Source organism: Hyperoodon ampullatus, assembly GCF_949752795.1.
Source record: "Hyperoodon ampullatus genome assembly, chromosome: 2".
In the NCBI taxonomy this organism is placed as follows: Eukaryota; Metazoa; Chordata; class Mammalia; order Artiodactyla; family Ziphiidae; genus Hyperoodon; species Hyperoodon ampullatus.
The window spans coordinates 22,443,800-22,469,548 of NC_136915.1; the positions used below are offsets into that span (position 1 = coordinate 22,443,800).

The 25,749-nt window shown below is 44.8% G+C and overlaps 1 protein-coding gene across 1 annotated transcript; it reads right to left on the bottom strand.

Annotated features, from left to right (window-relative positions):
* Window positions 1–1,738: 1,738 nt before the first annotated feature.
* WASF2 (WASP family member 2) lies at window positions 1,739–19,656 on the bottom strand (the record flags this gene model as incomplete). Its single annotated transcript, XM_079728010.1, has 8 exons — window positions 1,739–1,896; window positions 2,853–3,367; window positions 5,336–5,491; window positions 8,389–8,519; window positions 9,542–9,659; window positions 11,774–11,927; window positions 12,453–12,587; window positions 19,527–19,656. The coding sequence occupies 8 exons, from the start codon at window positions 19,654–19,656 to the stop codon at window positions 1,739–1,741; spliced, it is 1,497 nt and encodes a 498-aa protein (XP_079584136.1).
* Between the last annotated feature and the right edge of the window lie 6,093 nt (window positions 19,657–25,749).

A 25,749-nucleotide genomic window follows, 5' to 3' on the forward strand; every position in this document is an offset into this window, starting at 1 on the left:
GGCTGAGGGGGAGCATTCAGCCAGGGCACAGTGGCAGTACCCACGATTGCACCCTCTCCTCAAGCTGGAGGGGTTGATGAGGGCTTTGGCAATTACTATAACCATTTGCTGTGCTGGGTAGAGACAGATCCTGTTTCTCTTTGTTTCAGGGCTCGAAAAGCCGGAGAAGCCAGAAGCCAGTTTCAGCACAAGAGGCTACACAATAGTTAGGGCAGAAGAGAAGAAACCTCACTGTTGGCCAAAGTTGACCAGTTTTTTTCTGAATAATAGCACCTGTGTATTAGCTCTGGGAATAAGGGGGAGTGAGGGAGGGAACGTCACTGTGCAGTGAGGAGGGGAGCTGGAAACAAGACCCAGAGTCCTTCTGCCTTTCAATCCTCCTCATGGCCCCCCGCCCCAGGGCAGCTACCTGCAGCAGCTGCCAGCCTGAAGGACTGAAGTTTCTACAGTTGGAAGGACCTATGCTTAAACTGGGGAAATAAAAGGGGGAGGAGTTGCAGAGGAATTGAAAGCAGCACCTGTCACGCTGCCTACCCGCTTCCTTCTCTCACTACCTCTGGTCCCCCAAAAGGGCAGCTCTCAAGGCCAGGTGCTTGGCTGGTGATAGGAAAGGGGGAGCAAACAGTTACAAGAGAGGCCATGAGGGTCTGAGCAGCACTGATAGGCCTGGCACAGGCCCTGAGCCCTTCTACTGGGACCCCCACCTGTGGTGAGGTCTGGAGTAGTACAGAGCCAAGAACTGCTCTGCCCGGGCTCCAGCAGGTGCCCACCATTTGGTCCCAGAAAGCACAGGTGACTTGGAATCAGGAACTCTGGGGTCTAGCTCTGTCATCATCCAACTGTGTGACCTTGAGCAAGTCACTTCCCATCTCTAGGCTTCAGCATCATTCAACCCAGTTCCACCTTTTTCCAGTCCTGCAGTTACAAGTCTCTAAGCTTGGCTCCCGAGAGCCAGAAGAGGCCCAGATCCCTGTGTGTCAGGGCTAGTTTGGTCATGAGTATTAGAGGTTAGAACCAGGCTGTGGTGCTTGGAGGCACCTGGTGGTGAGGGAGGGGCATTTAAGGAACGTGGAACACCACATTCAGGGGAGGGACCCTGGGAGGGAGGGAACCACCGCTGCCTCCAGAAAGGCACTGCTCTGAGCAGAGGGGTAAGACATTTCTTTGGGGGCTTGATGGCTCCTGGAATAAAGGGCATCCAGACATAGAGATGGCTTAGCAAAAGGCAGCCTCAACCCTGCTGATGAGGGCAGAAGGGGGAGGCACTGGGCATGCGGCTGCTCTGCCCTCTCAGTGCATGGGAAAGGGGCCAGCTGTGCCAGGCAGGCTTTAGGACCAGAAGATGGCTGGCATTATCCAAAGTAGCTGAGGGCAAGGATTCTAGAAGAAGACCACAGAAAATGGCTCCTAGGGGAAGGCACCAACTCCAATTTAAACCCAATCAAAGGGATCTGCTTTGGGGTTTTCCCTTCTCTTCAATATGCAAGTCACTTGAAGGGAAGAGGGAACATCTCAGCTACTGAACCTCAGGAGCCCCATGGGCCTGACCTCGGGGAGATGGGAAATACATGTTGATTTGGAGGAAGCACATGGATATATCTTTGGTTGTTTCAGGGAAGGCTCTGGCCCCTTGAGATTCTTTTTTTCCTCCCTTTTTTCCCCTTGGGACTGTCGGGGTAGGCATCAAAGGAGGCACGTAGGAAGGAAAGAAAAAGGAAGTGGGCAGCAGGCAGAAGAGTTAATCTGACCACTCGTCCTCATCAAACTCAGAGGAGTCATCTTCTGAGTCGCTGTACTCCACAGCAATGCGACGTGACAAGATGGTGGCCACGTCATTGCCCACAACATCCCGCTTCTCTTGTTCCCGCTGCTCCTCAACCCTGCGCAGCTGAAAGCCTGGTGGGAGAGAGAGAGAAGGGTTAAGCGGTGCATCAGTCTCCGAATCCATCCAGGACTGTGGAAGAGGGAGCGGCCCTCTTGGTGGTGGGTATTGGAAAGGACAGTGAAAAAGAAGGACCCTCTGGGAAAGCAAGATCCTCAGGACAAGAAGTAAAGACAGGTTTTATGAAATTGTGGCCCCAGTGTTATAGGTGTGTCTGAAAGGAGCCTGCCATTCTTCCCAGTTTCCACGCTTCCCAGTTTCTCAGGCTGGTGAGGATGGTACTTCTCCCAAGACCGAGTTGGGAGTGGCTGCCAATCCCCACCTAGTGGGCACTCAGTCTGCCCAAGTCATTGATTTTCATGAAGCTCAGCTGCCTTAGGTTGTCTCCACTAGACAACCCTTCAGTTCCTGGAGGATCAGACAGAAGAAACCACTCCAGTCCCTTGGGACCAGAACCGGCCTCTGACAGAAAGAGAATAAATGCCCCATGATAGTGAGATGATGATGAGGGAGGGGAGGAAGGTAGGGTGAAAGGAAGGGAAGGGGATAGGAGAAAAAGGGGAGAAGGAAGGGGGTGGGAAGCGGGGGAGTAGGATGAAGGATATGAAAGGCAAAAAAGTGGAGGACAAGGAGTGTCTGAGTCCAGCTGAGGAAGCACCTTCTAAGACAGTGATTCTTGTTTTTCTCTGGGGCACAAAATGGATGCAAACATACACAAAGCATAAATGTCCAAGGAGTTCAAAGATCCCACGTTAAGAAGTCTTTACTTTAAACCAAGGTGGAAAGAAATATAAACCTCTATTTTTAGAGTGAAGCCTTTCTTCACGCTGATCTGAGGTCTTAGTCTCTCCCCACCCAACGAAAGCTATTCCCTTGGAAGGCCACAGAACCCCTTGTCCACCCTCCAATCAGTCTCCCAGCTGCAGAAAGACAAGGCTTCATGATCCCAGACCCACCACTGGGATTTTACCTTGACGGATGGCTGAAAGCAAGTCGCTGCGGGCATCGCTCACAGGAGGCAAGGAGGACTTGGGCTTGGTGGTGTCAGAAAGTGGTGAAGGTGCAGCAGGCTGGCCATCTGTACCACTGTAAGGGGGAGGAGGGGGCCCCGGAGGAGGGGGAGGCGGGGGAGGCGGAGGTGCTCCTCCTGCTGGCTGGGACAAGGGAGGTGGTGGCAGAGGTGAGTAGTCGGCTGCTGGCGGTGGGGGAGGAGGTGGAGGGGCAGCAAAATCGGGGTGAGGTGGGAAAGATGGGGGTGAAGGTGGTGGTGGCGTCCCTGGAGACCCAAATCCTCCAAGTGGTGGTGGGGGTGGAGTGCTCATCATCGGAGGTGGAGGCGGAGGGGCAGGTGGTGGAGCAAACCCAGGTTTGGGGCCTGGCGGAGAGCCCAGAGGAGGAGCTGGTGGTGGATGGCTTGGGCTGACCACACTGGATCTTTTGGGTCCAGCTAAGCCAGACCCTCTTTGGTTACTGTCTGCTGGGTAGCTAAAAGGACAAAGCAAAAAGACCCACCGTCACTCTCAGGATGCAAACCTCCACCTTTAGTTAAGCTTATCCATAAGCCTAGGTTCATTTTGGTTGACAGTATCATTTCATTTTGCCTCAAAGAGAAAGAACCCGGGGATGGTCAGAACAGACCAACAATGGAATGGGCACCCTTGTAAGGTAATGAGCATCCCAGTAGCAGAAATTGAGAAAAACTACCTGAAAAAAGTGGACTTAGGATTTCTGCAACAGGTAAGGGCTGGCCAAGATCACCTCTTAGGTCCCCCTCAAACTTTTCAGCTCTCCAAGGGAAGGCACCCTTCTAAGAAGAAGGGTCAGTTCAATCCTGGAGCCAGGACTAAGGAGGCACGCAAGAAAGAACTGGAATAAAAATTCAAACACCACTACCCACGGGCTCTGCTCCACAGGCTATTAACATTCACCAGATCTTATGAGGGCAGGAAATCCAAGCCAAGCTGACCGAACCTGAGCGGGGTACAGATTTAGGTGAATGTACCTTCAGTGCTCATGTGGAAAAACTTGAGAGAGAACGAGGGTCTGAGGATCAGCAGAGACGGGAAATGAATGTGCTGCCAGACTTGACCCGGGTTGAGAGAGAATTAAGGTGCACCTCTCCTGGGTCAGGCATACTTGACTGAGGCTGCAAGGTCTCAGGCCATGTGTGAGACTGAAGGGATTCTTTTTCCACCTTTTATCTGCCCTACACTAATAGCTTACTCCTTAGAAAAGCATCCATCTTGGAATTTTCCACAGACCTTCGAGCCTTAGCTGCATCCGACACGGCAACCAGCAGGAAGTGATTTGGGAGGCAGAAGGAGACTTGGGATTAGTGGTTTCAAGCGCTAAGAATGGGGCAGGCGGTGGGGGTGACAACACTGCTTTAGGTCTCCATCTGAGGGGTCCTCAACATACCCAATCTCTGATTAAACAGTGTCCAAGGAGACAAGCATACTTTTCAAAGCTCTCACTTGTCAGGTATCAGAAAGAAAAGTAACTATGAGGAAACACTGAAATCTAACACTCCTCAGATCCCTTCCCCTTTCAGCCATTACTTGCTAACTCTTCCTCTATAGACCTCTGCCAGGGACACTGACAAATACCAAAATGGTCAGATTCTAAGTTTCATCTGTTTTTCTTTTGTTTCCTTCTTTCTGGAGATTTTTTTTTTTTGTGGTACGCGGGCCTCTCACTGTTGTGGCCTCTCCCGTTGCGGAGCACAGGCTCCAGACGCGCAGGCTCAGTGGCCATGGCTCACGGGCCCAGCCGCTCCGCGGCATGCGGGATCTTCCCGGACCGGGGCACGAACCCGTGTCCCCTGCACCGGCAGGCGGACTCTCAACCACTGCGCCACCAGGGAAGCCCCTCTGAAGATTTTATCCATGGTGAAATGGACCAGAGGCGACAGGAGAAAAGGGTGACTATCTTCTAGGTTTCTAGATAACTGGGGAAGGAGGCTGTCCAACATTTTATGTACAGCAGGAAATTATACCACTTTATGTCATGCTGAGTCACAGCCAAGTAAAAAAACAAGAGATAAGTTGGTGACTTCTATCTGCTCAGGTGTAGCTAGTAGTTAAGAACACAGGCTCTGGAAAGAAAGCCTGACCTGCTTTCCAATCATGACTGACCTGCTTTCCAATCATGACTCTGCCTCTTACTGGCTGTGTGATCTTAGGTAAGTTCATTGACCTCTCTGTGCTTCACTGTTTACTCATCTGTAAAATGGGTCCCTATCTCAAGAGGACTCTTGTGGGGATTAAGTAACATATATAGTGTTTGGCATTAATGCCTGGCACTTTACAAACACTTAATAAATACTAATTATTTCTATTATCTAGACATACTTGTCTGGAGTCACTTTAGTGGTCCTGGCCTGGATTTAGAACTCTTACTTTGTTCTTGAGCATTTAACCACCCAGAGTAAATGGAAGAGGTATCACCGTTTACCTGAATTCTGCTGGTGGGGGAGGCAAGCTGTCCTCAGAGAAGGAAGGAGAAGGCGGAGAAGTGGAGTCTGACTGTGGTGGTGGTGGGTAGTTGCTTGCATCCACGTTTTCAACAGACCCAACGCTGCCATTCTGGTACACCAAGGCGGATGGATACCTGACAATGAACCCAATGCCAAAACTGTCATTTAAAGTCTGAGTGGTACTCTCTTGTTTTCTTAAAAGACCCCATAAAAATGCATTTGATACAAAAGCTATTAGGGAGAAATAGAATTAGTATATTTCTCATATAGTTTCTGTTGTACTGAAGTTTTATTTTAGGACTAAATATTCTATTGTTAAATATCTCCCAGGACTTCCCTGGTGGCACAGGGGTTAAGAATCCACCTGCCAATGCAGCGGACATGGGTTCGAGCCCTGGTCCGGGAAGATCCCACATGCCATGGAGCAACTAAGCCCGCGAGCCACAACTACTGAGCCTGCGTGCCACAACTACTGAAGCCCGTGTGTCTAGAGCCCGTGCTCTGCAGCAAAAGAAGCCACCACAATGAGAAGCATGCGCACTGCAACGAAGAGTAGCCCCCGCTCGCCCCAACTAGAGAAAGCTCGTGCGTAGCAACAGAGACCCAACGTGGCCAAAAATAAATAAATAAATAAATTTAAACAAACAAAAAAAACCTCCCAGATATTTCTTTTGTTTTTTCCCCCACTTGCTGTAGTTGTAATTGTTTTATTTATTTATTTAAATAAATTTTTTATTGGAGTATAGTTGATTTCAATGTTGTGTTAGTTTCAGGTATACAGCAAAGTGAATCAGCTATACATATACATATATCCACTCTTTTTTAGATTCTTTTCCCATATAGGTCATTACAGAGTAGTGAGTAGAGTTCCCTGTGCTATACAGTGGGTCCTTATTAGTTATAACATAGCAGTGTGTATATGTCCATCCCAATCTCCCAATTTATCCCTCCCCTCTCCCAGATATTTCTGTTGGGGATTGTCTGTAGAAATGGGACTGAACCCAGGTTATCAAAACCATGCTGCTCCTTTCCCAATGTTGGCCTTGTCAAACCCAGCAGTTCTTTGAAATTCTCTCCCAAATGTTATGAGCAGCCCAGACCCAAATCCCAAAGTCTGTCTTGCAGCAAAGGGCAAAGCCAAGCCCCAAGGCTAGTGAGCTGCAAGCACGTGACTGGCACACAGCCTGGTTTTGAGGTCGGCAAGCCTCTGGAGTGCTCAAAGGCCAAGGAGGCATCTGATTGCAAAACCAAGCTGAGGACAAATGCAAGTTGCTGTGTGGTAGTTAGACGTGGTCTCTTATCTAACAAAACGAGCTGCTGATTAAAGTGGGGTGCTAGGGCTTGCCTCATGAAAACCTGTCCCTCATAGCACTGGGCCTTGGGTGAATTTGCTCTGGGTGAACAGCAACAAACTTCTAAACAAGCACAAACATACCAAGCAGCAGCTAACAAAATGTGACCTGTTCTGCACCACCTCCCGCTTCTTTCCACCACTGTTGGGTTATAAGGAACTCATCTAAAGCAGACCCCAAGGAGAACAGAGTTGGAGGGAACTAACTGAATCAAATGATGCTCTGATGTGGAAAATCCCCAAGGCCTGAAGCCCTACAGACCTGGCATATCTCTTTATAGGCTCACCAACAAGCATGTCCAGGTAGAGCAGCCATGCAGCCTGATCCCAAACCTTTTGAACAACAGGAAAATGGGAGGCAAAGTCCTTATTTTCACCACCTCAATACACACACACACACACACACACACACACACACACACACACACACCACCTCAATACACACACACACACCACCTCAATACACACACACACACACACACACACACACACACACACACACACACACACACACACACACACACACACACACACACACACACACACACACACACAAGCAGTTGGTCGGCATCCTGAACATGCTTCTGCCCTTAAGAGTCACTGAACCTTCATACAACAAGGGCCTGTCTGAACAGGAGGGACCAGGGAACAAAATGGCCCCTTTTTATTGGGAGGTGAAGATAATGGAGGTACCCTCAGGGCTGATTCCCCTGTAGAAAGAAAGGCTCATTTTTCCTCTCACCATCCTCATCACTCTTTAAAACAAATCTCTTAATCTAGGAAGAACAAGTGTCAGAAGTGTCAAGATTTCTAAAAGTCAAGATTTTCATGGTAGAATTATTCCTAAGAGCAAGAACAACTCAACTCCTTCCTTTTATCATTCCTAGACACCCGGCATGGGCTGGCATGGTTCTCTGACAGCCAGGATGCAAGGTATTTAGGGGAAAAATCAGGGCGACATTTATGCCAAGCAATCGTGGTGACTTGGCTTTGAATGTCACACAGGTCGGACACCAGGATAAGCATCAAACCAAGCTTTAAAACCATTTTTTTCCTTTTAAACCTCTAGTGTGTTTTGGTATTGGGAAATGGGGTCAGACTGACATCTACCATTTCTTCACGGAAATATATAGCCTCAATACTGGCCGCGCGACCTTTCCCACACTGTCTCTGAGGTCTGCTTTCAGTCCCTTGGCCAGCCTCTCTCCCAAGACTGACTGACAAAGGCTGACTGAAAAGTTGCTTTGGTGATGTGCACAAATTCTCTGCCTGGCCCTCCCCACTCCCATGAAATGCCCAGCTCTTTAGCCACAACCTTCAAATCAATGCTCTGGAGGCAAAGGCCTCCCAAAGCCACTTTTCTTCCCTTTCTAGTCTTTCCTTTGAGTCCCTCAGACATACCAGTGTCTGGCAGAGCAAGGGCACTAGAAGCCATGGGCTTTATTTTCCAGACCACTCTCGTCACCTCATTTAAACTGCCAAGTCTCTTGATTTTTTTAGCAAATTTTAATCACCAGATGGAGGCACTTTAAAGTAGCTGATTAACAGTGGTATTGATTTAAGCCACACAGCAAGACTTCAGGGGGTATGAAAGGTGTCACACCAGAGCTGTCAGACTGTTGCCCCCAGGTGCCCAGCCTCTTCAAAGAATGCTACCAAGAGGAGAGAAGCATCACCTACCCAGAAGGCCCCAGCTTTTCTTTGGATTCTACAAATTCTTGACCCATCTTCATTTTCTCCCACTCTTCCTTACGTGTCTTGATTTTACGTGGGTTTACATTTCCTCGATTTGGATTATCTTTCTTCTCTTTCTACAATGAAAAGAAACAGAAAGGCCTTAATAAAAATTTCCCAAAGTTCTTCATTAAAATTCCACCCAGCTTCATGGATATATACCCAAGAGAAGATCTGCCTAGACAACATACAGTAACTATAGAATTTACAGAATTGCTGGGTTTAGAGTGACCTAGAGGTCATCTAATCCAAACCACCTCCTGGGCTCAAACACATTTCCTCAATCCCATACCCAAACACCTCTACCCACTACCTCTTTGAGTAATTCATTCATGTTTTTGAGCAGCTCTAATTGTTAGGAAGTTAGTAAATAGCTATTAATTATTTGTTATGCCGCAAAGGTCAGTCAAGAGAGAAGAGAAATAATGATAGCTGTAGATATCTGGGACAGATATAAGGAAATAGTTAAAAAACAAATCAAAACAACCAATGAAGAATTCTTCAGCCTGTGCAGCTGCACTAGCCCCTGGCGCTCTCTTGGGCCTCCCGGCAGCCATGCTAATGGGATTGTGAGGTTGCAACTGGTAGGTCATATGCTTACACACATCACTGGCAGCCTAAGGGGAGGGGAGCATCTACCAAAACTAGGCCTATGTCCCCACCACTGCCTCACCCAACCAGTAGTCAAGGTGTTAAACCGCTCCTGTTGCAAATCAAACTCTGTAGAGCCATGTGCTGATCTCTGAGAAATGAGCTGCAAAACTGGCAGGGAAGGGAACTAGCCTAGCTTGAGTGTCCAGCAGGGTCAGGTGCAAATTGCAAGAGAAATAAATGGTGAATAGAAAAGTCAATTTCTAAAACTCAGGCTGAATATACTCAATTGTTAATAGCACCGGGAGGAACAAACACATTTTTGGTGTGATTTATACTTTCATCTTGGTTGTGCTTGGAGTGGACACATTTTTTTTTAAGAGTCTCACCTGGCATCCACGCAAGCAGCCACTCGGAATGATTACTTAACATAAGACTGGCTTCCTTTTTATCCCCCCTCCACAGTCGTGCCTACTGATGTGTAGAACAGAGGCCCCTTTCCCCTCACCCTATGCTTTCTCTTCTCTTTCATGATATCCTTGGTGTCCTGCAGCATCTTCTCCTTCCAAAGATCAAAGAAGTACGAAGGGTCTGTGTAGAATTTGAGTGCCTCTTTCCCATCGTCCCTTGGACAGAAATGAAGACAAGTAGCTGTCAGTAGACAGATGAGCTCCCAACCAAATCCAATATTCCAAACACCTACCAGTTAGCAGTTTTTACACTGAGGAATCAAGAAGTCATTCAAATCGACTGCATATTTCCTCTCCCATACCAGCGTTCCAAAGCCCCTGAATGGCACGGCACCTCTTTACTTATCTGGCTTTTTAAGAACCTTAGCCTTACTTTCAATTCCTGGTAGAGGAATTTGCATGGTCAGGGCAAGAATGGGCTATAGCAGTAGGGATCCTGATTATGGCTAATGATCTCCATGGCCGCAGACATCTCCCTGAGGACATTTTGATATCTTGGCACATCAGATGGGATTTCTGTCACTGGTTCCCCTACCACCATCAATTGCCCAGGACTCTCTAGGAAGCATTAGTGGCTTTCTACCCACTCAAAACCTGTGCACACATGTGCAGGTTCACATGTGTACATATGTATGCATATACACACATGAATGTGTATATGTGTGCAGCTGTTATTCTTCTGTAAGTACAGACAACCACAGCACTCCACCTACTTGCTCCCTTCCGGAATAGCTCAGCATCCACCCCCACCCCCCAGCCACAAGGGGGCCCCACTGAGAAAAGAGGGCCAGCTGTTTTATGACCACAAGATTTCATTACCATCTCTTAGTGGCTGTGAAAGAGGTACAAAGTGAGCTGAGTGTCAATGTAAGAGTCATCTACCAGACTCAATGACCCTGGTTGGAATCCTGCACTTTGGCGTGGCTAAGTCGCTCCCACTCTCCAGAAAGCATGCACTTAGGGGTGGATATTTATTTTAACACTACTCTGAACTAAAAAGAATTGGAAAGGTAATTCTTTCCTAACCTCCAATCCTATCACAACACACATTAGAAACCATTTCCTAATCATGCACTAATGATCTTTATATTAAATCTTGTTCTGAGTTAGCCACACCACCACTCTTTTCTGTTAGGCTAAATCCAGAAAACTGAGAGGAGAATGTTAAAAAGGAAAATACCCTACATTAACTGAAAAATAAACTTGTCTTACCATAGTCCCTTCAATATTATCAGGTGTGTATTCTTTTCCTGCCCTACAACCCCTCTGCCCAGATCCAACTAGGCTAAATGATGCAGGCTAGAGAGTCAAATTTACGCCCTGCTATGTTAGCTGGCCCCTTTGAGAGCCAAGGGGCAAACACAATTTCACACAGTAATAATAATAGGATAGATGCCATGTACTTCCTCTGTATCTGTGTGAGAAGCGACCATGCTCCTATTCTGGCTCTGCGGATCAGGTGGGCGTCCTTGAATTTCACACACATATTCTACTTTGCAGTACACCCATGTCTCAAAGAAAACATCTGCCTCCAGCTATCTGTAATTACTTTTACCTGTTCCAAAGATGTTTATGGATGCGAGCAAGATAAATATTCGTTTTCTGCCCCTGCTTGGAAATTTTTTGCACGATAACACTAGAGACCACTAGCGGGGAGGGGCTTTAAGTTGTCTATAAGACTACCTTTTTCAAGTCCAGCCACAGCACTGTAGGTCCTTTCAGAGGGGAATGATGAAAGGATGTTCAAAACGAAGTGAACGACACTCATTTGGAAGAATGCCAATTACTCCTTAAGCTCTGGAAGGACCCTCAGGGCCCAGAGCAGCCAGTCCACAAGGCTGGCCCCACTAACACGCCCAAACATCTGGTAATCTAGTGGTTTCAGAGTAAGTGGGAGCCCTGCTAGAATGTTGCCCCTGGGATGCATGCTATAGGACTGCCTTGTAACAAAGTCCTTTTGGTTCTATAATAACTAAATTCCTTGGATGGAATCCAAGATGGACCTGGCTTGTACCAAAGTAAACTCTGCAGCATGCAATGCTATAGCAAACTTTCAATATATATTATATTCACTATGAGTTTAAGAAACCAAACAATAATAAGTGGCAACTGTTTATATGGTAAACGTTAGCTTCTGCTGCCACAAGCAACTCTGGGGTACATAGTATGCTTTTTGATACAATCCTCTGATGTAAACAACATCTTTAAATAAAAAGACAATCTAGTGTTGTTAACCACAGGCTGAAAAAGGTAGAAGCTAGCCAGGTTACCTGTAAGGGGTCAGATTGTTGAGAGGTGGAGGAGTATCACAGGTGTTGTATGTTTCCAAGACAGGTATGGGGAGAGAGTTTCTGTCAAAAAGCTTCTGGTCTTGAACAGTAGAGCTTCTGAAGGCCTTTCGGGTGTTGATTCCTTGTAGTGACACTGAAAGAAGATGGAAGGCATTAGAAAATGGATGACAGGCTATTTGAGCAAACACTGAGTCACACCAGTCGGAGAGGCCTCAGCTGCTGCATTTCTTGGCTGCGGCTGTCTGCAGCCAGGTTTTTTTTTTTCCTCCCCCTCTGGGGAAGCCCCACAAGGCTGTCAGCAGCCCAGCCATTTCATGACTGAACAAAATGAGGCAACACAAAGGTTTACTATGTGGCCAGATCTAGCAGGCCCCTCCTTAGGAGGAATGAATCTTCCAAGTACTTTTATGGTAGCAAAATACGATTCGGGGGAAGGGGAATTTGAGAAAGAGGGGATTGGGGGAATGGGAGAAAGGGAGTGTGTGGAGGTGTGGTAGAGATTAAAAGGTTTCTTTACATCACCCAGGCTTGTGTCGTTTCAAAGCAGAACTCCATAGGTCTCTGTGATTTCTCCCCTCACTTTTTTATAAATCAGGAAAAAAAAAATCCTAAGCAACTGCTCAGCAGAGCCTGCAAATGCTGAGCTCAGCTTCCTTACCTTCTTCTTCCTTGGGATCCAGCTGAGTGACTTTAACTTGTAGGCGGTCGACCCTCTCAGCAAGGGAGCTTACTCGAGAGGCAAAAGTATTTGCCTGAGTGAAGAGCTCTCCAAAAATGTCCTCGGCATATTTACCTGAGAGAGCAAAGAAACCAAGTCACTAGTGCCTAAAAGTGACATACATGGTCAGAAAAACTGGCTACTAAAGACTGTATTTCCCACCTCCCAAACACACCCACCCACCCCTCTAAGATGGTTCAGGCTACATGCAGAGCTTCCTCCTGGAGACAGAGACATACCCTCCAGAGCCTGGGCAGCCTGCATGTGCTCTATAACTAATAGAGTCTTCTTGGCAAAATGAACTGACATGAAACTCAAAACAGGATGAATAAAATCAAAAGGTGTGATACAAAAAAAACTAATCCTAAAAGAGTGGAGAGTATGTCTATACATTTGCCTATAGCCCTTAGCCCTTTGCTGCTCTGTAAAAGCACCTTGTAAAAGTGCTTCTGGAAAACAGATTGGGAGTTAGAAGGACCTTCTATGTGTTTACAATTAACATGAAAAATAAGATATTACATCCTCAGTGGAGCCCCAAAAGTACGCTGAACAACCATGACGAGATGTGGTATCTCTGAGGGGCCCTGAACTTACTAACAACTCATAATAGAGACATAACTTCTTCTAAGAGGTGAAAAGGTTATTTTATGTTTTATGACCTACAACTTTGAAAGTCTTTGCTTTAGGTTATAATCCTTCAAATCTACATCTCAGGGAACAAGTGGAAAGCTGAAACATTCAAGCTCTCCCTGAAAAACAACATACCAGTGGTCTCATTCCACAATGTCTTGTTTTTTAGAAAAAGAAAAGAGTTCCGTACTTTCAACCCTGGAATGCAAGGAGAATTTGCAGCCAAAGAAACATAAAAGCAATCTGACACTACCTCCATATTGTCATTCCAAGCCACAAAGCACATTCTTGCTAGAATGAAAAGTGGTGCATACGAATAAATACACCATCTGAGTTTGTTACTTGCAAGGTGAAGGCAGGCATAAGTTACTGTGCCCAACCAAAAGATCATTTCTTTGAGAACTACTTAAAGTAGGCTCTTACTTTAGTTTCTAAACTACATTTATTCTTAGTCCATACTTGAGGGGAAAAAATTAGATCAAAAGGCCAAAACTGCACCTTCAGGGTGAAATGCAGCTCACTCAATGTAACCTGGAAGGAAAGGATAAGACCAATCAACAGCATATTTTGAATTGCTGGTAAATTTAGTCAATAAAGAGTTTCTAATCAAGGAGGAAGCAAGTCTTTGCATACTGAATGGTTTTGTGATCTAAACAACCATGGGACGCTCCTGAGCTCAAAGGACTGAAATTGGCTAACAAGCTGCACTTCTACTGGGCAGGTTGAGAATCCAATCTGATCCCTGATAATATGGCTAAGTCCTATAAGAACCATACTGTACTGACTCACAGATATAGAGAACAAACTAGGGGTTACCAGTGGGGAGAGGGAAGAGGGAAGGGGGGAGGGGGGCAAGACAAGGTAGGGGATTAAGAGGTACAAACTACTGTGTATAAAATAAACAGGCTACGGGTTTCCCTGGTGGCACAGTGGTTGAGAGTCCGCCTGCCGATGCAGGGGACACGGGTTCGTGCCCCGGAGTGGCTGGGCCCATGAGCCATGGCCGCTGAGCCTGCGCATCCAGAGCCTGTGCTCCGCAATGGGAGAGGCCACAACAGTGAGAGGCCCGCGTACCGCAAAAAAAAAAAAACAAAAAAAAAAACCAACAAAAAAACAGGCTACAAGGATATATTGTACAGCACAGAGAATAGAGCCAATATTTTATAATAACTATAAATGGAGTATAACCTTTAAAAATTTTGAACCACTGTTGTACACCTGACACTTATATAATATTGTAAATCAACCATATCTCAAAAAAAAAAAAACCCAAAAACCAAAAACCATACTGTATTATGCTTGCCTAGGTAACGAATAACTGTGATCGGAAGACTATATAACAGAGAAACACACATTAAGCATGGAAAATAAACCAGGCTCAAAAATATCTGTTAACCATCCAGCTGTTCTGGAGGAAAAGAAAACCCCAAATCAATTTACCCTTAGGTCACCGCGGGAGTACACAGGATTTCCTGCTCCTCAGTGAAGGGAGCAGGAGGGATAGTGGGATAGTGGGAGTGACACAACGGTTTAAGATGAAATCATACAAAGAACCCCACCATATAGAAATGGTAACATTGAGAATGCTATTTGAAGGGGGAGCAAGGTGGAGTGAAGGCTTCCCCACTGTCACGTTACGCCACGTCAGGCCCTAAGTATACTTAGAACTGCAAGATTATACGTGGAAGAAGCAGTAGACTTCAAACCAGAAAGTCTGAATTTAAGTCTCAGTTCTTTCTACCTACACCTGTGTACTTTTCAGCAAGTCAAATTCTCCCAGCCTCAGTTTCCTCATCTGCAAAATGGGGACAACTATATCTATCTCACCAAGTTGTCACAGGATTAAACGAGCCAAAAATGTAAACTCTTTTTCAAAATTAATTAATTAATCTATTTTTGGCTGTGTTGGGTCTTCATTGCTGCATGCAGGTTTTCTCTAGTTGTGGCAAGTGGGGGCTATTCTTCGTTGCAGTGCAGTGCACGGGCCTCTCATTGCGGTGGCTTCTCTTGTTGCAGAGCACAGGCTCCAGGCACACAGGCTTCAGTAGTTGTGGCTCGTGGGTTCTATAGTGCAGGCTCAGTAGTTGTGCTGTACAGGCTTAGCTGCTCTGTGGCATGTGGGATCTTCCCAGACCGGGGCTCGAACCAGTGTCCCCTGCATTGGCAGGTGGATTCTTAACCACTGCGCCACCAGGGAAGTCCCTGTAAATTGTTATAATGAGACTCCTCCTTATATTGCTCAACCATATCAGATGACTTTTTTTTTTTTTTTTGGCTGCGTTGGGTCTTCATTTGCTGCACGCGGGGTTTCTCTAGTTGCAGTGAGCGGGCGGGCTACTCTTCATTGCGGTGCACGGGCTTCTCATTGCGGTGGCTTCTCTTGTTGCGGAGCACAGGCTCTAGGCATGCGGGCTTCAGTAACTGTGGCACGCGGGCTCAGTAGTTGTGGCTCACAGGCTCTAGAGTGCAGGCTCAGTAGTTGTGGCGCACGGGCTCAGTTGCTCCGTGGCATGTGGGATCTTCCCAGACCAGGGATCGAACCCACATTCCCTGCATTGGCAGGTGATAATTTCACTTATTAATTAATTAATTAAAAATTAATAATTTCACTTATTCGGATTACCAAGATAGATCCACTATCACATCAGGACATTCATAACAGACATCTACCCCATTTTGCAAAAGATTCCAGAAGCAGTCTTCAACTTTCTTTTTCTCTTAGCAGTACAGTTTTTCAAATGAAATCTTACGTGGAAATGGAACAAGTAAAACTGATTTTTAAAAATATGAAGCTGCTCTTGTTTGAATTTGAGTGGGAGTCTTGGAGCCCCCCAGTGGCATGGACCCACTGTACTCAGAAAACCCAATATCATAACATATCTTTTAAAATTTTTATTTATTTATTTTATTTGGCTACGCCGGGTCTTGTTGTGGCATGCGGGATCTTTTTTTAGTTGTGGCATGTGGAATCTTTAGTTGCAACATGTGGGATCTAGTTCCCTGACCAGGGATAGAACCTGGGCCCCCTGCCCTAGGAGTGTGGAGTCTTAGCCACTGGACCACCAGGGAAGTCCCATAACAAATCTTAATGACCCAAGAGGGGGTTCCCTTTTCCTAGGTGGTCAGGATACTGATTCAGAAGTGCTGCCTGGCTGGCTGTGCCCACATTTCCTAAGATACGGCAACCTAATATGTGAAATGCCAATCTCACTGCACTGAGGGAAAATGAGAATCCTGGATATGCTATCAGGGAACAATTCACGGCTGTGAAATCTTAGTTTTGTGCTTTATTCATTCCATAATCAGACTTTCCCTACTAGACCAAGCACTTCCGGCTAGAATATAATACATGAGGTCAAGGTCATGAGCCTGAAGCACATATGAGTCCATTCCTGCACCCCTCTCTGCTAGATGAAATCCTAGTCATCTTTCAAGGCTCGATTCAAATGTAACCTCTTCTGTGAAGCTTTCCTTGACTCTCCCTATTCCCGCTATGTTCCCATTCCCCATAGGAAATATTCCTTCCTTCCCTGTATTCTCTGTGCACCAACAGCATAGAAGCATGGAAAGAGTACATGCATGAATCGTTCAACAAGTATTTACTGAGCTCCTACTGGGTGCCAGGTACTATACAGGATAGACACTGGGGTTCAAAGACAAACAACACATGATTTCTGCCTCCAAAGAACTTTCAATTTAATATAGGAGATAATGTCAATATAATGTGGCAAGTAATAATACAGGCATGTAATAGGATCTCAGAGGGGTACTCAGTCCAACCTGGAGGAGGAGATCCCTGAGCTGGGTGGGCCCTGAAGATCAGCTACAAGGATGGCAGTGGGAACAACAAAGCCACCACGTCGAAGTACGAGAGAATATGGTCTGTCTCAGAAGCTACAAGTAGTTGGTAATTGTTTTTCTTCCTTCTTTTTTTCCCTTTTTAATTTTAAAAGAATCCTTTAAAAAGACTGTAAAATGGGAGAAGACAGATTACAGAAAATGAGGTTGAAAAGAAAGGCAGGTCTTAAAGTCTTGAATGCCAGGCCAAGGAACTTAAATAATTCCATAGTGAGGAAGAGCAGAGATAAATACATAGCTAACATTTATACTCTTATTTTAAAAACACTTTTTAAACTGCAAAAGTTAACACAGACTTAACTTTTAAAAATTCAAACAATTCAGAATCATAAAAGTAAAAAGTAAGATTTTAGTTTTGGGCAGACCACTCTGGCAAGAGTATAGGTTTAAGATTTATAAGATTTTATACAATTTTTAGGTTTATAGATTTAAGGGGGTTGATCAGAGAAAGGGAGGCCAGAGGGAGGCTAGGACAACAGTTTAGGTGAGAGTTAAAGTCGGTCTAAACCAGGGCAGTGCTGGTAGAGACAGAGAGACAGGAGACAACTGAGAAATTCTTAGGAAGTCTGACTTTGCCTCTGACTGCTGTGTCTGCAGGCAAGTTACGTTACTTTTCTGAGCCTTCATTTCTTCCTCTGAAAAATGGCAATGCCAACATCTAACGTCATAGGATTATTAAGAGGATTAAACGAGATAATCTATGTGAAGATCCTATTAAAACCCAGCTTAAAGTAGGCAATCAACAAACGTGAGTTCCCTTCTCATCCTCTCCCCATTCTCCCCTTAAGAATTATTTATTTCTTTCTCCTCTGGTAGAGTATGAGCTCCTGGAAGGCAGAGACCATTTCTTACTATTGCTGTATCCTCTCAGCATCTGGCACATAAAATATGGTTAATACATGTTTACTGGATGAATAAAGGGTGAGCTAGCTCTACAACCTGAGGAAATCTTGTTTCCACAGGCACAAGCCAACCCTGGCCCTCAGATCAACTTCCTCAAGATAGGAATGCTCTGATCACAAGTGGGAGAGTGAGCAATGGCATCCAGCAACACCACCCTGGAAAAACACCTGAGAAAGAGCGTAACTCCTGCTGAGTGAGAATAAGAAGTATCATTAGCTAGATGTCCTTTGTCCTATAGAGAAGGAACCAGTGTGTGACTGACTTCCACCCATTTGGCTTTCTCAGGGTGACAGAAGCAGAAATGATGCTTTTAAGAAGCAGTGAGGCTCTCTGCAGCCTTCATGTGCTTCCTCGTCAGCCGTACTGCTGTTGCACTGCTGTCGATGTTCCTTTGTGTAAGACAGACATTGGCGGGCTTTCATTTCTTTCTTGATGCCCCATCCAGGTTTCCCTAAGCCCTGGATCAACTGAGATGGCCTCTGAGCTAGGTGCTGCCTTAGGAATCTCACACCCCATACATCATATGGTCACAGACCTCTGTCTCCTCAGGCACCTATTTTCAAGGCAGGGCCTATTACTATCTGGGGGGATGCAGGCTTTCTTGATATTCCACTGTTTTCACTAAGGGCAGTGATGCGATAGGAGAGGTGAATGTCTGAAATAATTCACACCAAGATGCTTTTGCTAAGGAGGATCACTAAAATGGCATTTTGACAGAGGTTCTTATGGGAGCTAGAATGGCACTAGACAAATGCAGAGCCTATCCAAGCATCTGCCCTTCCCATATCTCGGCTCCAAGCAAACAAAGTCAACTTAATTCAGAATGAAATCCAAACCCATGCATGTACCCCACCCAAGGCAGTCTTATTCATTCTTATCAATTAAAAAAAAAATTACAGTTAAGGTGGCTTTCTTTCCCTCAGCTCCAAAACAGACTGGGTTAACCCCCATCTTCCTCCTAGAGAAGAATGGCTCCAGCTCCAATTTGTGTCACTGTGTTCACACAGCTTGCAAAACTCCCAATACCCCAGAGACTACAGAAGTAATCTGTACCCTGAACTTGGACCTGGGGGCTTGCAGCACAATTAAATGTGTACCAAGGCAAACAAGTCAGCCAGAATCTCTCTGAATGCATGTTTGCTTTACTTCTCTTTGGGAAGAAAAGGTGGGGGGGTGTTGCATAGATAAAGACTATTGGCACATTTGAGGCTTCAACAAAGTCAGGCTACATCGAATAGCTTTGTGCAATTACAGGCACATTCCCCAACCCAAGATACTGCTCTGTGAACCTCCCACTTTACACACACAGAATTCTGCTCTGTCATTCCATCTGCAGTTTCTGCTGCAGCCCTTCCTGCCACCCTTCCCACAGATTTCTTTTGAAGCAGGTGGAGGGGGAGGGGGAGGGAGCCTAGAGGGTGGTGGTAGATGAAGAAAGGGTTGAGGGGAAGAATCTGTACCAAAAAGGAGCCTCTCTTTGGGGAAGCGGTGGGAGTGGGATAAATTTTCGCACTACCTAGGGAAGGCAGATGGGGGAGAAATAGGAACACGGAGGAGAAGGAAACAAAATAAAGAGCACCAACGACCCCTGAGGGCAAAGCACAGGCTCTCTGCGGCACTCACTCAGGCTGCCCAGCTGTCGGATGACATTTGCCAGGGTGATGTTGGTCATGCATTCCAGCTCGCTTCTAACGCTAGGCAACGTCTGACGGCACAGGTGCCTTGGCTCGATGTTCCTCGTTACTAACGGCATGGTGGACCTGCTTCAGGCAACGTTCTGAATGATGAAAAACAACCTAAAAAAGAAATAACAGGAAAGTATTACTCAACCACAAATTCCAGGCACACCAGGGCTGTGTGAGTCTTTTTTCCTTTTGTTTTGCTCTGATCTGAACAGCTTTAAAAATCTTCTATCTTTTTTCTGTTTTAAGCCCTCCCTTACCCCTACCACCCCTTTTAAAGGTTTGCCATTAGAGGCTTGCTGGATAAGTTTAGAAATTCTGAACTGGTGACTGCTGACTGAGGGTACACAGGCAGCATAAAAACCTAAAAACCTTAAAATAACAACTATGCTCCAACTAACAAGAGTCTCCAGAGGCAGGGCTGCATGGTAAGAAAACAGCCCATTCAGCAGGTCCTGGATGGTATAGATCCTAACCTTGGGGGGTCCACAACCAGAACAGATCAGATTCCAAATAATCAATTATAAGAATCAAAAAAGAGCTTTTGTTATCTGACAGTCTCCACAATGAAATTAAGTTGCCAACAGTGATTCTACTGATCTGCAACAGGACGTAACTTCTCCAGTCCTTCCCTGATGGAGGACTGTTAATGTACAGCTAAATACTGCCAGTATCTATTAACACTACCAAAGTTTAGTCTATAAATTGACAGAATGAAAGAATATCAAGGAAAATTTTACATGTTCAATATATCAAACATGATGCCAAGCACCCTGTGCTGTAAGATTCCCTAGTCCTTTCTCTTCTACCCACAGCTCCCTTTCTCTCTCCCATCCGGTTCAACACACCTGGGCCAAAAGGCTCTTGAGACAGCAGGAAGTGGAGCAGATCCGGAAACCTTCCAGTTACTGTTTCTTATCCTGTCGGCTGAGCCCCTTTCCCTAGGAAATCCCCCAGCACTTTAGGTTCATGCTGAGCTATTGTTTTAGAGTTAGATTACCAAATTCCTAGCTTTACAAGGACAGGAGGAGTTTTTTTATCCAACAAAATGGATATGACTACAGCCAAGGCACATCGGGCTGGAACTGTTTCCCTATCTTGTGAAACTAAAGAAATTTAAAACAGCCTAATGGTTTTTGTGCTAGGGAAAATGGCAAATTAAATGGTAAAGCATAAAGGTAACATACCCAAGTCCCCAAGATTGCAAACTCCTCTTTAAAAAAAAAAAAAACCCACAGAGGTTTACTTACATCAAATCTCAAAACACCAGCTCATCACCAAAAAAGTTGATTGTGAATACGAAATGCTTAAACCAAGCTAAACATCATAGATCTTAAAAGTGAACCAACATATTGTCTGACCAAAAGAAAAAGAAAAAAAAAAAAGCCCTTCAGGCTCAAAGAGGGAGTAGAACCCTTTGGAACAGACTGCTCCTTGTTATGGACATTCTGATCTGCTAAGAGTAAAAATAAAACAGGAAGCCAGCAGCTTGGGAAACAAGATTTCCTGTCACCAACAGCAACAGCCTAAGAACCAAGAGAATCAGCTGTTTGCTCATAACTTAGAACCTCCCTTTAATAGTCACTGTGTGGCAGCTGTTCCTATCTTTGGGGTGCAGAGGTGTTTCCTGAATGTTTGTCTACTGTCTAAGGAAATAATTTTCCTTCTGTTCCTCAGCTAAGTTCCCCTTTGACTAAACAGGTTTTCTAATCCAAACTCTGGACTTTCCCTCCCAGTCTACCTCTTCTCCTCTTTTACATAATCTAAAGGGTACTGGGTACTAACATGCAAGCTTTATTAACTCATACTGAAAAGAGAGTTTAGAACAGCAAAGGAGGCAAGGTGTTACAAATAAAAGAACCTCCCAGGACTCTGCATCCTCTGGATGCCCTTAGACTCCCAAACTTCAAGCTTTTAGGAAGAACCAGAAATTCAGGGGTACAGCCAGAGATGACTGAAAATAGCCACTATGGCTCCCTCCATTAGCAATCATTTCAGAACTTGTTCTAGCTTCTTAGAGGAGCTACAGGAGCCAGATCCCCTTGAAATTCTGCACTGAATGGCCACTGACAGGGCATTCCAGACATTCTCTTTGGACACTTAATGGAAACTGGATTCCAGATGGCTAGGTAAATGTCAGATTGGGGGTGGAGCTGGGGAAGCCACTCTGACACCTTGGTACTTTAGCATTTATGCTTTCCCAAGTATCTTGGGTAAGTGGACACAAATGGAGTCAACTGTATGTCTTTTGGGGTGGAGGAACCAAGTTTTCAATAGCAAGATAGCTACCTCTTGCCAAAAAAAGCCAGCTCCCACAACCAGCTAGAGTACTCAAGAAATTACAATATGTCAATATCTATCAAGACAAAACAATTAGAAAAGTGAATCTGCTACTAAAATAAAAGTCATTTTATATGTTTCAGAGCCACCAGAGAAAGACAAGATTCCCTATTATATGGAATTACCTGCATCACTCATTTTTCTTTTGGATAATCAAGGTTAGTTGTATTATGCCAAAGAAGTATGGAATTACGCATGATCTGAACCACAATACTAATTTGACCAAGGGAAAAAAACCCCTCTATTCCAGTGAAGATAAACTTAGAAATGGGGCAAAGACTTCCAAGGCTCTTGACTCAAACTCAGCTTCAAGTTGTAGAGTTGAGACTTACTTCCCTTAGCGCCCTGAGTCTTGACACTTTACTAGCTGTGTTATCTTGGGCAACTTTCCTAGAGGCATTAAATAATGTAACATGTATAAAATGTCCACTACAGGGCTAAGAAAAAAGGTAGTTATTTTTAGTTCCATGGACCTCAGGCAAATCCTCCTGTAAAATCAATTCTATTCATTGACAAATATTTTAAAACACTTTTAACAATGGACATATTATGTAGTAGAATACAATATTCACATAAATTTAAAGATGAAACCCTAGGGGCTTCCCTGGTGGCACAGTGGTTAAGAATCCGCCTGCCAACGCAGGGGACATGGGTTCAAGCCCTTGTCCGGGAAGATCCCACATGCCGTGGAGCAACTAAGCCCGTGCGCCGCAACTACTGAGCCTGCGCTCTAGAGCTCGCGGAGCCACAACTACTGAAGCCTGAGCACCTAGAGCCCGTGCTCTGCAACAAAAGAAGCCACCACAATGAGAAGCCCGCGCACCACAAGGAAGGGTAGCCCCCCCCCCGCCGCTCGCCACAACTAGAGAAAGCCCGCATGCAGCAACAAAGACCCAAAGCAGCCAAAGATAAAGAAATAAATTTATAATAAATAAATAAATAAGTGTGTGTGTGTGTGTGTGTGTGTATTTTAAAACATAATAATAAAGTTGAAACCCTAGACTTCAATGAAATTTGTGGGGTTTTATTCTGGAGATTGTTCCCAGCCATGCTTCTGGACCTCTTGAAGAACATACAGTCTCTCTCTCTCTACTCTTTTATACTGGGTTCCTCATCTGAACCACAGAACAAAGAAAAGAATTTGAGTGACTATTTCCTCAATTCTCTTCAAGAGTGTAAACAACTAGGACCATTTCAGATGCACTGGAAAAAAGTTAATACATTATATACAATGGATGCCTAATAGCATTAGGGTTTAATTTTCTTATGAGAATGCAGTTGAGAAAAGCTCATCTATCATCAGTAGTCATTTAGTGGAAAATTTGTGGAGCACTGGGTGTTGACAAACCACTAAATTAAGGAAGTGACATAGGCAAATCTGCATTTTTAGATAAATCATTCTAACTGAAGTAGGAAGCTGTATATGGGCAGAAGACTGGAGGTAAGAAGACCAGTTGGGAAACTCTTCCCAGGATGAGAAGGAGACAATAGAAATGGAGAGGCCCACCACAGCTAGCAAATATGAACTGAGAAACCAGAGACAGGCTGCAGGGGTGAGTCCAATCCTTCAGCCCTATCTGTAGCTCTCTCCTGATAGCTTTGTACAGTTACACTCACAAAGTGATAAAATGTATGTTTCTTTATTAAAAGTATTATGAGGGAGTTCCCTGGTGGCCTAGTGGTTAGGATTTGGCACTGTCACTGCTGTGGCCTGGTTTCGATCCCTGGCGGGGGAACTGAGGTCCTGACTCTAATAAAAAATTTTAAAAAATAAAAGTATTATGAAAAGAGCTAAATGCTAGTGCCAGTAATGAAAAGAAAGTGAAGAAAACCAAGAAAGTAGTCGTTCTTGGCTGGAAAGAGAAGTCTGGACACATGAAAGTGGAATGCCCCGTCTTTATAGAATCAGTAAAGTTCTTTTTCAGTTATACTTTATTTTGATTAGGGAAATTATATGCTACAGAGATATTTGTTAACTTGGGAGTCTGAGAAGGTCTTACCTTGGGGGATATTACATAGGAGAGGAATTAAATTAGAACCACTGAGAAGATAAAAGTTACAGGGAAGTAGATTTCAATTAAGTTAGTTCCTTTTAATTAGAGCTGTCCTATATTAGAATGCGTTCTCTTCAGAAGTTATAAGTTCCCCAGTATCATCCTCTGGATACCAGCTATTGGGCAGGTTGGGGGAGAGATTCCTAGACTGTAATAAGATGATGTTGAGAGGTCAGACTGGATGACTTCTACAATGCCTGTTAAATCAAAGATGATATAATTCTCACTCTGGGCTTCAGTTTCCTCATCTGCAAAATAAAGAGACTAAGCTAGATGATCTTTAAGAAGTTCTAAAATTCCTGGATTTGCTTCTACCTAAGCTGCCATAACCTCGTCACTTGGCCAACAGCCACTTGCATTCTGAACACAAGGCCAGAGGGAGGTCTAGGGACTGTAGAGAAGGGCAGATCATGACCATGAATCAAACCCTTCGCCAGATCTAGATTCATCTAGTTACCAGGACGGCTAGGATCCAGAATGGTAAAAAGGATATTCCAGACAAAGCCCTGGGGTTAAGTTATTTACACTCTGGGAGCCTCCCAAGCCAATCTGGGAGTTGGCTACCCAAAGAAGTCCAAAGGAAAAACTGGCTTTGGACAAGTTCCAGACATCCAGCCAGACTCAGCAGCAACCCCCATCTTTACCCCTGGCTATTTTCAGCCTAAGAAACTTGAGAAGGAGTCTGAGAATAAATGAAAGACTTCAGGCATCCCCTCCTAGCTATGGCCTGGAGTACACTGACCAGTCTAGACTGCCAGTACCATTATGGGATTCATGCTTTGAATTGGAAACTGGATGAGGTGTTCTTTGAGGTCCCTTCACACAGTAAGATTCTACAAGTCTTTATATTTGAAGTTATCATGAAATATTTATATATCATATTTGGTCAGTGTAAAGGCAAAAGGAGACTTTGACATGTACCCTACACTCTGACTCTCAACTCTGTTCCCAACAGCCTATAGCAGGAGTGGGGTGAAGTAGGTGAGAGATAGGGATTGGGAGGGTGGAAGAAAATAATAAAGGAAGGCTGCATGTGAGAGGGAGGATGCACTCATCTGTACCCTACAATCTGAATTCCTATTATTACCAGGACAGAAAACAGATGACTGCTCATTCTGGCAATGATATGTACTACTAGCTATTTATTATAAATAAAAAAACAACGCTTCATTTAGAGCCACGGTCACTGATAACACCTGCAGATTTCTATGGCCACATCCAAAAGCAAGTATATCTGAGCTACAGCAAAAACCGTAACAACAGAAATGCTTCTCAAGGCAGTTCCTCTTTGAAACATACCCCCAAAATGCTGATCAGCAGTAGCAGGGGATGAGAACATGTGGGGATATTGTATGTGTGGCAATTAGGACTTCTGCTTTCACTTCAGCATTTCCCACTGTTCTATAGTTAACAGCACTTTGGATGGGGGCATATGAGAAGAGCTTTGCTTCGTAGGCCAGTTTCCTCTTTCAAGAAATAAATTTCTTTATGTTTAAGAATGTATATTTCACAGCAGTTCAAGAATCTCAACTGAAAAGTCAAATAATCATTTGACTTCAAAATAATACACAACACACAGGTTTACTGTAATCTAAGTCTGTCTGTTAAAATGTTTAAAGAAGTATGAATTTACTGTTGCATATAGCACTCCTCTCTATCATAAACAATCACAAGGAGGAATGCCTCATTATAGACTTAAGCACCTACCCACTTCCTATTGAAATACAGGGTGGGGCTAAACCTACAAATATAACCAGACTCTCTCCAAAC